The sequence below is a fragment of the Xenopus laevis genome, chromosome 8S (genome assembly GCF_017654675.1).
Source record: "Xenopus laevis strain J_2021 chromosome 8S, Xenopus_laevis_v10.1, whole genome shotgun sequence".
Lineage (NCBI taxonomy): Eukaryota > Metazoa > Chordata > Amphibia > Anura > Pipidae > Xenopus > Xenopus laevis.
In genome coordinates, this window is record NC_054386.1 from 86,101,862 (window position 1) to 86,116,612 (window position 14,751).

General features: G+C 40.8%; 1 protein-coding gene across 1 annotated transcript; it reads right to left on the reverse strand.

Annotated features, from left to right (window-relative positions):
- Window positions 1-734: 734 nt before the first annotated feature.
- lgals4.1.s (galectin 4) lies at window positions 735-14,350 on the reverse strand (the record flags this gene model as incomplete). The annotated part of the gene is given in 10 exon segments (NM_001085572.1): window positions 735-948; window positions 1,890-2,055; window positions 2,602-2,690; window positions 3,468-3,494; window positions 6,326-6,367; window positions 6,454-6,486; window positions 8,920-9,060; window positions 10,055-10,262; window positions 13,694-13,782; window positions 14,301-14,350. Coding segments are annotated over 10 exon segments (987 nt in total). The 3' UTR covers window positions 735-801.
- Between the last annotated feature and the right edge of the window lie 401 nt (window positions 14,351-14,751).

Consider the following 14,751-nt stretch of genomic DNA (forward strand, 5'->3'; position numbering starts at 1 on the left):
ACTTCGGTAGGTTTTAGCTGCCGAAGTACGGGGTCGAAGTTTTTTTTAAAGGGCAAGTACTTCGACTATCGAATGGTCGAATAGTCGAACGATTTTTAGTTCGAATCCTTCGATTTCCTTCGATTTCGATCGAATTCGAACGAATTTAACCAATTCGATGGTCGAAGTACCCAAAAAATACTTCGAAATTCGAAGTATTTTTCATTCGAATCCTTCACTCGAGCTTAGTGAATCTGCCCCTAATTAATCTTACCTATTGCAAAACAGACTCTTACGCGCGTTTTTACCTGCGCTCCCCTGCGTTCCGTTTTTCGGCGTTCAGCCGCAGGGGAGCGCAGGAATAGACGCATTTCATATTTTCAAATGGGGCTGTACTCACACAGGCGCATGTAGGCGCCGAACGCAGGAAAAATGCAGCATGTTGCGTCTCAACCTGCGTTCGGCGCCTACATGCGCCTGTGTGAGTACAGCCCCATTTGAAAAAATGAAATGCGTCTATTCCTGCGCTCCCCTGCGGCTAAACGCCGAAAAACGGAATGCAGGGGAGCGCAGGTAAAAACGCGCGTGAGTAAGAGCCCTTAAGCTGCCATCCAATATTCATTAAATACATACTGCAAAAAACTAGTGACAAGATTTGCCCAGTATATGGCTGTACCCAACGGATTCACCAGCAAAACCATTTCCCTCTGTATCTCGCTAACATTGTGCCTCTACATAGAATAACACAGACTATATTTGTTGCTTCAGATTTTATTTTGGCACTGAATAACATTTCTTCTCGGGAACACATCTGGACACATATCAGAACTGTATCAGAGACAAAACCACATTGCCTTCAACTTCTATCCTGTCGATCATCTGGAACATGGAGTAACGATGTGCAAAGTCGCAGAAATGCTGCCCATTCACAAAAACGGTGAAGCGATCCATCCCGCAGCGAAGGGAAATCTGAAAGGGAACAGCATGGTTGAAATTAATTTCTTCATCTTACCCAATCAAATCAGCACTTCTGCACTGAAATCCGTTTCTCAAAAGAGCAAATTTAATTTTGAAATCTGACTTGGGGCTAGACATATTGTCAGTTTCCCAACTGCCCCCAGTCATGTGACTTGTGCTCTGATAAACTTCAGTCAGTCGTTACTGCTGTACTACAAGTTGCAGTGATATCACCCCCTCCCTTTCCTTCCCAGCAGCCAAACAACAGAACAATGGGAAGGTAACCAGATAGCAGCTCCCTAACCCAAGATAACAGCTGCCTGGTAGATCTAAGAACAGCCCTCAATGGTAAAATCCAGGTCCCGCTGTGACACATTCAGTTACATTGAGTAGGAGAAACAACAGCCTGTCAGAAAGCAGTTCCATCCTAAAGTGCTGGCTCTTTCTGAAAGCACATGACCAGGCAAAATGACCTGAGATGCACCTACACACCAATATTACAGCTTGAAAAAAATAAACTTGTTGGGTTAGAAATGAAATGTTATATTGTAAAGTGAATTGTAAGCAGTGAAAACAGTGTAATTTAGAAATAAAAAATACATCATAAAAATCATGACAGAATCCCTTCTTAATCATACTTATACTTATAGGAAATTCATCTACTTTTCCTATTTCAGCTCATTTACTGGATTCTGTTGTCACTTGCTCAAATCCACAATTTACAACCCCTGACCTACGTTGACATTTTTGTGCTTCCTTGTGTTCCCCCCTCTTTCGGTTTCCTTCCGTCTTTATTATGTTTATTATTATCATCTCTACCTTTATTTCTATAGGATGAGACTAATAATAGTAAGCAGGGAGCTAATCATTTACATGACTCTGAAAGAAAAAGCAATGCGCGGATTAAAAGGGCAAGGAGGCAAGTATCAAGCTTTTAGTAGTCAGATACCAACATCAAAATACTGTCCGGCTCTGAATGGATTGTAGGAGAGTTGCCTCTCTTCTTGTCCCCAGTGGCCTCCAAGTTGGCTGTTCCTCACCACTGCATTCTCAGTCAGCCGGGGGTTAAAATGCAGAGCGATATCATTGGAAGATCCTGCCTTAAAGTTAATATGGAACCTACAGGATATGGAATATCTATTAATTGCAGAAGAATATAATTATTTGCTTGTACAGTATCTAAAAAAATGTCTGTTTTGAAGCAATACTTTCCTTCCATGGTTTATATTTGAATGTTGACAAATATTACAATGCAAACTCCATGCAGACAGAGCAGAGTGCTCAAGTGAGGATCAAGGCATCACTGAGCCTCCATGCAACCTATGATTGCACTAAGTATACTAGAGAAATGGCCCTGGCATGCATCCTTTTATTTCATTAAATGGTTATATTTATACTTTATTTGTGATCAAGAAGATGAGGAAACAGTTGCTCAAGTGACTTATCTGTACAGCAATTGCACTTTCATTTACTAGGGCAGGGCTGTCCAACTGGAGACTTGTAGACTGGAACTGGGCCTCCAAACATGAAATTGTGGCTAACAGGCCTATGCCATGGGAAATCTTGGCCAGCGCTGAACTAGGGATTCACTGCCACAGCCCCAATGCGATTGGAAGTCTATATTATCCTGCAGCATACAGAGTGCAGTGTTAGAATATTCCTTACCTTTCTGCACCTTCTGGAATAAATCCTCTAATTACCACTGTCTTTCTTGGTAACAGACCTCCTTGGATAGTGCCATTATATGGAACTGGCTACAAAAAGAGATGTAAAGAGAGTTAGAAGAGAGAAGATTGAACGGTTAAATAAAGATTAAGAAGAAAGACATGAAAGCACATGCAGTGACATTTATGAACGAGACTAGAAATCGATTCACGTGTTTTGCCGATGGATAGGATATTCACCAGAGAAACTCTGTACAATCTCCTGCTTGATTCAGTAGTTTTTGAAATCACACGCTGGCACAAGCCTGGACCCACAAAGTAGTAAAGCCTGAGTCAGATTGTAAAAGGTTTAAAGGCTTACATTTTATTCTCAAAAATTAAGAACCAAGGCCTAACATGTTTCGTGTCTACCAGGGACACTTAGTCATAGGCCTATGACTAAGTGTCCCTGGTAGGACACCAGGACACTAGGACACTGGGAGAAAACCCGGTGGGCCCACGCCGGCCCAGACCTGCCCCCCTAGAAAAGAAAGTTAAGGCTGCGGACATCTTCAGGGCTTGAATGTGCATTACGTCTTGTGCACGCATGCACAGTGCTTCATCTGCGTGCAAATGCACGTCACGTCTTCTGTGAGCACAGCCGTGGCACATTCGTGGAGGCGGGCTGGAGGTCAGGAGGGGGCCCCGGGGACTGCTGGGAGGGGGGCCCTGTGACAGTAGCTCCGGTGGGCCCCGGGCCCCCAAGTCCGACCCTGTAGCATAGTGTTGGCATGGAAGGTTTGCACGGAAAACTGTGAGATCGGCAAAGACCCTCACAAATCATATCATATCATTCAAATTATGTGTGAAAATAGTCCAAATACTCACTGGGTTATACACAGGTCCTCCCATTACCTGCAAACAAGAGAGCCAGGCATAAGGGTGTGCTTAAAGATATGCAAATACAAATACATAAGCTTCAATACACAATGAAGGACAAGTCCACAAGCAGAAGCCAAGCACACATAAAAGTAGCAACGCTTGCACAAGGTTCTAGTAACCCATAGCAACTAATCAGCAAGAAGCATCAACTTTTTGAAAGCAAGCATCTGCTAACATTGTAAGTTTTCTTATAATACCCATAAAACATTTACTGTACACAAACATGGATGTATCAGAAGCCTCATTTATCTTTATTCATGTGTTTCCATGGCTACAAATGCAATTCAGACCATACAAATGTAATATTATAAAGTGAAATAATTTGGAAACGTAACACCTTTGCAGCTGCCTGGCATCGTGCATCTATAGCTAATGATGAGAGAATCTGTCCCATTTCACTTAGCTTGAAATGCCAAAATTTCACAAAACGCATTGAAGTCAATGGGCTTTTTTTACGCATGTCAAATTTTTATGCGCGCAACAAATTTTCTTGCTCTAAATGCATTAAAGTCAATGGCTGTTTTTTCTTATGGCGGCTTTTTTCTCCAAGTGCATTTAAATCAATGGGTGTTTTTGTTATGGCAAAATTTCGAATTTTGCCACAAATCCATGGCTTGTGGAATAAATTCGCTATCTATAGCCTCTTAATGAGGAACTAAATACCCCCCCAGATTACTTTTTCTTTTAGCCCACTACCCAGGCGCAGTAGTGTCAGTGGCCTTCATGTTTGCAACATCACTTCTCTTCCCTGGTTGGATGATGATGATTGGTGTAATAGTTACATTTACTGTAAGGGTTAACTTTTGTCTTGCAGGCCTGACTCGGTATACAGAGAAGGATAGGAGCAAGGGACCTTTGGGTTTCTGTTCTGCTGCCTTAACCATTGGGCCAGGTGAGCAGCCTGCAGGGTTGCTCACTGTCTATTGCCTGGCCTTTGCTGCCCTAGCCCAGCAGCAGCCTGATTGGTGGTTTGTAGGCAGCCAATCAGGGCACACTCTGCCCTACTTTAGGCCAGCCCTCCTCACCCTCCTTGCAAGAGCATTGGATCCTACACTAGCACTGTGGCATCACCCATAGCTTAAGATTCCTGCTCTAGTCTCCTTTCTTTGTTTTGTCTGAATCCTTCCCTGCCTTGTCTTGCCTTACCCTGAACCTTCTGACCTTGCCTTCTTCTGACCTTGATCTGCCTTGTCTTCCTCTTCCAGTTCTGCTCCAGTCCTGCTTTTAACCTTGCCTTGCCTGTTCCTTCTCTGGTTCCAGTCCTGCAACCTTCATCTTGCCTTGCTTTAAAGGAGAACTAAAGCCATACTAAAGAAGTAGCTAAAAATGTTGTATATTATGTTTTGGGCTTCTGTACCAACCCAAGGTAACCACAGCCCTTTAGCAGTAAAGAGCTGTGTCTCCAAAGATGCCCCAGTAGCTCCCCATCTGCTTTTCTGCTGATTCACTGCACATGCTCTGTGCTGCTGTCACTTACTGAGCTTAGGGACCAACTCACAATATACAGTACATATAGAAAAGAAATGTCACAATATAAAGCTGATTAGTAATTAATACAGATAATTACTACATGGCAGAAACCAGTGCAATTAGCATCAGAATTTAATAATCAGCCCTGTAGCATCAGCTTATATTACAGACCAACCTCATTTTCTGCTGGAGAATTAGTGACGAGCCCTAAGCTTAGCTTCTCAACAGCCAATCAGAGCCCACTGAGCATGTGAGTGTCACAGACACTTTCCAAGATGGTGACCCCCTCTGACAAGTTTGAAGTCCTGGATCATTGCTGCTATTGACAAGCTGAAACTTTAGGCTGGTGCAATAAGTTCAGTATATAAAATATGGGATTTTTAGCTATATTCATTTTTAGGGTTTAGTTCTTTAAACTTGCCTTGACCTTACACTGCCGTGTCTTCCTTGCTTTTCTGAATCTTGCTCTGCTCTTCGCGCTGCTATCCGGTCTGCTCCCGATCTATGCCTGTACTGTTCTGTCCTATCCAATCCAGCCTGTCCTGGTCCAGTCTGATTTGTCGCCCTCTTCACCCTGTTCCTGCCTATCCCTTTATTTGTTTCGTGGGCACAGCCAGTCCCTGCCTAAAGGTCTCACCTTCCTCCTCTGCCTCCACAGCGCCCCCTATCTAATTCTTGACACAAACACCGCTGCTCTGCAGTTCATGAGACTTTACAGGTTAATAGTTACAGTGGTGCAAAACGGGTGACATAGCTCGGATGGAGGGGGATGTATACTGGGGCATTTAAATGTTATCTGTATGCAGAGGTTCAATACCTTACTTTTCATGCGTGCATCATATGCAGATTCTGCAAGTACCCAGTGTCAGAAGGTGGGTGGGTGAGACACTATTTCTTTAACCATGATCAGAGAACTGCGCAACAGACACTTGTAAATAAAACATAATGGGACCTCATGCCTTTAAACAGGACAAGACCATGGAGCAGATTTATTAAAATGTGATATAAGCAAAAAAACTTCACACACAAACTGTATATTCTATTCACTCCTATGGGATGTTTTGTAGCGTATAAATCGATGGTGAACTTTTTGATAAATTTGCATTTTACAAATCCAACAGGATTGAATAGAAAGTGGGTGAGTTTTTCTGTGGCAAACTCAAATATCATATTTTGCTTCATCTGCCCTTTTGTACGCAATCTCTCTTTCTTATGCCAAAATAATGAGTAGTGATGGATTGTATGAGACTGATGCCACCAGATGAAGCTTTCAGTGTTTGCAAAACTGGTCGTCTCTTTGTTGGGGCTGAAAAGGAGGCTTTTGATTTACTTACAGGTAAGTTCCCAGCTGGGAAAACTGGTAATGGCATCACCCCCTGGTTGGAAACAAAAAACACATAAACATGATTTTCCCTCACTGATTCTATTTGCTTTATTTGTACAGCAGTGCAGCATTACTTACCCCTTGATTTGGGAACATGGGAGCCATTGGAGCCTGTAAACAAGACATAAATCTCTGTCAGTGACAGATAAAGCCATCTGCAGTACAAAGATTTTCTGTGTTTCCCATGCCAACGTTACCAGTTCATCAATTTGCCTCAACTAAAAATTCCTCAGGCCAAGTACTAACCACTAGATCTGCCTTGAAAAATGCCCAATGTCTTATGTATTTTAATACAAATCCATGGAAAACTCTTAAAGGAGAAGGAAAGGCTAAAAGTAAGTAAGCTTTATCAAAAAGGTCTATATAAATACACCAGTAAACCCTCAAAGTAATGCTGCTCTGAGTCCTCTGTCAAAAGAAACACCACATTTCTTTCCTTCTATTGTGTACTCATGGGCTTCTGTATCAGACTTCCTGTTTTTAGCTTAAACCTCCAGGGCTAGGGCTTGAGCATGCTCAGTTTGCTCCTCACTCCCCTCCTCCTCAATTTTCTCCCCTCCCTGTTGTAATGTGAGCCCAGATCTATGAGCAGGGAGAGACTCAGGCAGGAAGGGACGTCACACCAAGCTAATATGGCAGCTGCTATCCTAAACAAACAGAGAACTTCTAGAGCTGTTTGTTCAGGTATGGTAAAGCATTCTGCAGAATAAATATAGTGTTATAACTTGCACTATTGTGGCTAATCTATTGGCAATAAGCTGCTTCATTAGCTTTCCTTCTCCTTTAAGCAACATTGATCCAAATCTGTTCCTTTCTTTCACCTGCTACAGCTAACTCATGCATGCTCTCATTATACTCCAACTAGATTACTGTAATATTCTACTAACTGGCCTCTCTAACTCCCATCTCTCCCCCCTGTAGTCTGTATTAAACACTGCTGCCAGAACTCTCCTCCTCTCATCCAATAGGGTACAAGCCCCTCCCCTGCTGAAGTCCTTATCATGGCTTCCCATAAAACAAAGAATAACTTACAAACTCCTCCTCATAACCTTCAAAGCCCTTCATTCTTTTGTACCTAACTACATCTCATCTCTTGTCTCTCTATATGTTCCTCCTGGCCAAAACCTTTGCTCCTCTCAGAGTCACCGCCTGCTTGTACCCCCCACTACTACTGCCATTTCCAACCTTTCAGAATGCAATTCCTGAATTCCTCTTGAGAAAATTCTCCCTCAGTCTCCTCAGAACACTCTTGGAACACTCACATAACACCTGAACTGGAAACTGGCACTTACCTGTATATGACAGTGTCATTCAATGTAACCTGCAGAGTTGAATATCCTACTGTTTGTACCTGTAGATTACCATCCCATTTAGATGTAAACTCCACGGTAGGAACTTCCGTCCTCTTGTCTCCTTGACACTAAGCTCTTATTTATTGTAACTGTACTTTGTATTTATTTGTATTTATTGTACTTTGCAATTATTATTATAATGACCCGTTTGTTCTATTTACTATATTCAAGTAGAGCTATATAAATAAAAATATATATACATAGTAATACATCAGAATTCAGTTATTGCTAAGCAGCCTGTAAGGTCTTGCTTTTCCTCTGAAAGGGAGTAGAGTGTTTCAATAAATGGGAAAAATGAGCAATTGCACACTGTCAGCTACTTTTTCACTGAAGTATCCCCCTACAATTGTCCCTCTTTTTATTTCCAAAATGTTGGGAGGTATGCATAAAGGTGTGCAATAGAACCTGGAATTAGAATACTACAGTGGGTCGGGTACTCAGTACCCTACGGAATGAAGGTAGGATTTTCAGGTATAGATGCGAGGTTGCGGTTTGCGGGTCTGTGGGTTGCATGTTGGGTTATGGGTCTTATCAGGCCCTGATTTGTGGTGAGGCCAAATTATTTGGGGCTGCATGCCGCCCAGCCGCTTGCTGAGGAGCACTAGGGACGCCCGCAATCCGAATCCAGCCCTGGGTTTCATCTAAACTTATCTTATGTTATATTGTCTATATTTTAGTCCTGTTAAAATTTTACAAAACTTGTTTCTGTCCCTGCCCACTTTTGATTATGTCACTTCCTGTTTGCAGCAACACCACTTCCTGTTTAATGGTGGTCAGCGGGTTGCAGGTCAGGTTTCGGATAAGGCAGTTGCGAGTCCGGGACGGGTAGCGGATCAAAGTGGGGTAAATATGCGGGTTGTGGTTCGGGTCGCAAACTGCGGGTTCGGGTCAGGTCCGGGTCTTAGAAATTGGTTCCGCGCAGGACTCTACCTGGAATGCTACACCATATTAGGTTATTTTGTTTTGTATTGTCTATCCTCAAGCTATTTACTGCTGGTTCATTTTTCAATTTGGTGTGGCTCATTAGGTTTGCATGAGATTACTATCATAGCACTCAGATCAATTTTATCTTAGCCCATCCTCGTATAAATAACAGATAACGGTAAGTGGTTTGCTGTTACGGAGCTTTGCTTTGCTAATGCCGGTGTGGTTGCTAGAATGGTACCGCTTGGAAAAATAGCCCCTAACTCACCGCTGCCATTCCACCACCACCACCTCCTCCAGCAATGGTCAAGGACTGAACAGTCACATCCCCATTGATCTGCAAACTGTCCACACGCTCCAGTGGAATACGATGTTTGAACTTGTAGAAGGAAGAGCCATTCACAGTGATCTGGAAGGGAGGGACAAAAGACGTCTACTATAAAACAGAACTTTTTTCAACCAGACCTCACCTGCTTATTATAGTCAGCACCCAGGAAAACTGTGCAATTATAATTATAATATAAAAAGACAGAGACTAAACAAAAATAATGGAGTTTTTCTCTCCATTCCACTATAAAATCTTAAAGGGGAACTATTGCGAAAATAAAAATTTAATATAAGCTTCCTTGTACTGAAGTAAGAAACTTTCTAAATACAATCAATTAAATATTCTGCATTTTTTCTGAAATAATCAAGTTTATGTTCACTATTCCTCTCTCAGCATCTGTTTCTCTTCATTCTGATGAATGATCCAATGTATCTTATATGCGTTTGTCCAGGAGCTGTAACCTATAACAACCAACCAATAAGCAGGTGAGTACTCAGTAAATGCTACTTGGTGATTGGTTGTTAGGGGTTACTGCACTTGGGCAAACTTTTTATTACATAAACCTATAAATACCTTTACTGTGCTTAATAGTCTGATCCTAAAATGCTACACTAGGGGCAGATTTATCAAGGGTCGAATTTCGATGGTTAAAAAACCCTCAAAGTAAAATCCTTCGAATTCAAACGATCGAATAAAAATCCTTTCGAATTCAAAGGATCGACTAAAAATCGTTCGATCAAACGATGAAATCGATCAAAAAAAAAACTTAGAAAAGTGCTCTGGAAGGTCCCCATAGGCTAACATTGCACTTCGGTAGCTTTGACTTGGCAAAGTATGAAGTCGAATTTTTTTTTTTAAAGAGACAGTACTTAGATTATCGAATGGTCGAATAGTCTAACAATTTTTACTATTTTTGCATTCAAACTATTCACTCGAGCTTAGTAAATCTGCCCCTAGGTGTGATGGGGGTCTGAGAACCTCTGGTATCATTACCAGAATGAGGAGATCATTATTCTCACAATGCAAGCAAGAGTAAACTATCACCTATGTAATGTATGTATGTAATCTGCCTCACCTCAAAGCTGCTGCTGTTGATCATGAATGTCAGTTCAAAGCTCTTCCCTTTGTGAAAAGGAAAGGAATCCTTCTTTTTCTCCTCAGAACCCCAGGAGCCCCCAATGAAACTGTTAAACACAACCTTGTCCTTGCCATCAAAGCGAGGGTTAAAGTGGCAGGCAATATCTGCTCCGTCATATTGGCCACAAGTGAAATTCACAGCGAACCTGAATAGAACAAAGAAGACAGCGGCAAAGGGATGATTATTATTTCTAAAAGCACCATCATCTCAATACAAATACAAACACAAAAGATACAACAGTGGAATGCTTGGGGTCATAATATGGAATGGTGGGGCCACTATGTCTGTCTTCTTATGCACCTAGTGTTGCCGTTCCAAACATGGAAAAGAGTGTATTTTTGTAAAATGGGCATGTGGGGGGTGTGGCTACAGAGTAGGCATAGCCAAATTATTTTGCCACACCCATACCTCCCAACTGTCCTGTTCTTAGAGGGACAGTCCCTCTTTTGACAGCTCAACCGGCAGTCCCTCATTCGTACCGGAAAGTCTGTTTTTCCCGGCAATGAACAGCCAGTAGAAGAAACAATGTTTCTTACTTAATTGGCTTTTGGCAGAGAGCCCAGAACAGCCACAGCAGCTGATAAGATAAGCAAATAAGTAACTGTAACAATATAAGATAACAGGTCCCTTGGGAAATATTAGACTCATAGCTTAAAGGGCAATTCACCTTCATTAGCAAAACTGGAAAAACTGGAAAAAAAAACACAGAAATATGTTCAAACTGTCATAACCTGCCAAATTTTGTAAAATGAACATGGTAATTAGGGGGTGTGGCCACAAAAATGGGCGTGGTAAAAAATGTCCCTCTTTTTATTTCCAAAATGTTGGGAGGTATGGTAAGCACAGCAGGTCATTGTTCCTTTCTTTTTCTAAAAAAAGAACTACCTTACTTATGGCCCCATTTACGGTAGTCTTAATCTGTCTCTGAATATTGGTGACAACATTAGGGACGGGAGTTTGTTTCTACCTTTTTTAAACACACGCTGAGCATGAGAAGATTAATATATTTCATTTAAATATATTGCATTGCACTGAAACGCAAATGGAGTAAAACATAACTCAATAAGTCAGAATGCTACTATGTACAGCCAGGCAATATAATGGAATCAATTAGCAAATGCATTTACTCGAGCTCAAAATTGTATTTTAAAGGAGAAACAAACCCTAAAGATAAATATCACTAAAAATTGTATATTTTATATGATGACCTTATTGCAGCAGCCTAAAGTTTCAGCATCTCAATAGCAGCAATGATCCAGGACTTTAAACTTGTCACAAGGGTTCACCATCTTGTGCTCTGAGCAGCTGTTGAGAAGCTAAGCTTAGGGCTCGTCACTAATTATCCAGCAGAAAATGAGGTTGGTCTGTAATATAAGCTGATGCTACAGGGCTGATTATTAAATTCTGATGCTAATTGCACTGGTTTCTGTGCTGCCATGTAGTAATTATCTGTATTAATTACTAATCAGCCTTATATTGTGACATTTCTATTCTATGAGTACTGTATATTGGGAGTGGGTCCCTAAGCTCTGTAAGTGACAGCAGCACAGAGCATGTGCAGTGAATCAGTAAAAAAGAAGATGGGGAGCTACTGGGGCATCTTTGGATCTTCCCTGCTAAAGGGCTGTGGTTGCCTTGGGCTGGTACAGAACCCCAAAACATAATGTACTAGCCTACTTCTTTAGTTAGGCTTTAGTTCTCCTTTAACTCACAATAAACGCATTAAAAAATACAGAAAAAAACGCCAATGTGTAAGAGCACTTAAGAAGGCTCAACAGGGCACCATTGCAAGAACTCTTCTTAGGGGCTCTTACACACAACATTTTTTCCAGCATTTTTATGCATTTAATACACGCTAAAGCGCATGTTTGAGAGCAAATAAATACATTCGCTAACTGATTCCATTATATTCTGCCTGGTTGTACTTATGAGCGTTCTGAGTTGCATTTTATTATATTTGCATTTCAGTGCATTTATTTAGACACAACTGCATTTTCTTTCAGCCAGGATTAATGTAAAGCACCAGTGGTAAAACATATGCAATCATCATCATCATCATCATCATCATCAACAAAACTTATATAACCCTACAGCTGCTCATAGACGCAAAGATACCTTTGTTTCTTACTATATTCAGGCCGTGTGTGGAGTGTGCCAACATTTTTTGTACCATGGCAATCGGACAGGGTAGAAGATTTATATCGGCTAATGATAATTTCTCAGCATGTATTGACTATCTGACGATATCAATGGGAGATTGTCATTGGAAAGGTATACTGTAGAAATTGGGTGGATGAAATGGCCGCAGCTTTATTTTGCCTTTTAACTTAAACATATCATTTGCCTATTTTTACATAACTTAAATCTGTTTTCCTAGCCAGCCTTGACTTCTTAAACTTACACAAGACCACCTAAATTTATTATATATTATGTAGCCCGCCTTGAACTCCAAGCCCGTTCAGCATTGTAATTCAACTTAAAATTAACAATTACCTCCAGCTGCGACAATTATTGTTTTTTATTTATATAAACATATTGTTGGGTGGGTTGGGTCGGATTCTAGCCTCGACAGCATCGTGGAGAAGTTGCCTCAAAGCCTGCTCTCTATGGACTGAAGGTAAGACCCCCGGAACTTGCTCTTATATAGCCCGTAAAGATCACCACATGTCCCTGACCCACCAATCAAATTCTTTCAATAAAATACACACTTTTTAAATCACTACTGCGTTAATCCTTAGTTTGCTAGTAACCCTCCCATGGTGTATCAAAAGCCTAATCGTCTTTTCTACCTTCATTACTATTTCTTGGACATAACTTTTGCACAATTGCTGTCTGTCTGCTACTTAATTGGTACTACTACTTTATATTAATCTGAATGGTTAGTTGCAGGTCGGAAGATTAGTACTACTACTTTATATTAATCTGAATGGTTAGTTGCAGGTCGGAAGGTAGTACTACTACTTTATATTAATCTGAATGTTTAGTTGCAGGTAAGAAGATTAGTACTACTACTTTATATTAATCTGAATGGTTAGTTGCAGGTCGGAAGATTAGTACTACTACTTTATATTAATCTGAATGTTTAGCTGCAGGTATGAAGATTGGTACTACTACTTTATATTAATCTGAATGTTTAGCTGCAGGTATGAAGATTGGTACTACTACTTTATATTAATCTGAATGGTTAATTGCAGGTCGGAAGATTGGCACGGACGATTGTTTGTCCGACATCAGTTATAATCTGCACATATATGGCCATCTTAAGGCACTGGAGGTCTTGGGCCACCAACACATTAACTATGAATAAGTCTAACTGTGGCAAGGGCTTTTAGAGAAGAATTTCTTTAAGAATCTTATTTTCTTCCTTGTTCAGTTGTTTTTGCCCCATAGACCTCCAATTGCCATGCTGGAGTGTTCATCGTTATCAGACCCATAAATGTCTTATTTTTCATAATTTTTAAATATAATGCTAATTATTATGTATCTCTGCCAGCAACTGCTGGTTCTGAGTATAGTAACGGCTAATGGTGGCCCTGAGCAAAGGACATTAAATGAAAAAGCCCTGCACCTACATACCTGTTAATGTGGTTGGGGATAGTACCCTGAATGTAGACAGACATCCCAGCACGTAGACATCCATGGATAGGAGTCTTAAATGGGACAGCCTGGGGAAGAACAAGATAAATTGTGTATGAGAAAGAAAGAGCAAAAGACTAAATCTGAAAATGTTAAAAAGCAACAAAGCAATGAAGGAGGAGAAAGAAATACATAGGTCATAGAGTTATAATCTATTACATGAGAAAAATACATTGGTTTAATAGCCTATGTCACTTCCATTGCAGTCTATAGATAACTGGAGTTTTTGGTAAACCAAAAAGAGATTTTTGTACCTTATACTGTAATAGTTACCCATAGGGAGAAAACAAAATATAGAGAATGAGGGAGAGGTCATTAATTGGTAGCTCTGTGCAACAAACCCCATACTGTGCTACAGATAACCCCATACTGTGCTACAGTGGACAGTATAAGGCACTTTGTGACAATGTACAAAAACAATAAGGAACACTGATGCACAATTTAAAGCCAAGAATATTTTGATTAGAGATTAGAGCAGTTCAGACAGACATGCTGTTACACAGAATAGCTTTGCTTCAGATAAAGGTAGAAGAATACCGCTACTTACTGGATTGTAAAAAGGCTGATAGCCAGGTGCTGGTACATAAGCCATCTTGGTAATGCAGGGACTGTAATCTGGGCACAGAGATCTGCATATATATATATATATATACGCAAGCAGCTACTGGGTGGGGTCATTTGCTCTAGCAACCTTTGCTCTTTATTTATTCAATTAATGAGTAATACACTACACCATTGTCCATGCACTAGAGAGCAACGGTTTGTGTGCAAACAACTGTAAACCATGAAAAATGATATTCCTGCCATGTTTGCAGGCACCATTGCAATTCCTTATCCTGCTTTCTGCTTCTCATTTGACCTACTTTCTTTGTTTGGTTTGACTGGAGTTCTGGTCTGGTCTAGTTATCTTGCCCTTACACTGCCCTTCTTGTTATTCTGTTTTAGGGTTTTAACCCTCTGTCTTACTTTAACTATGTTTCTTTTCAATCTTAACTTTA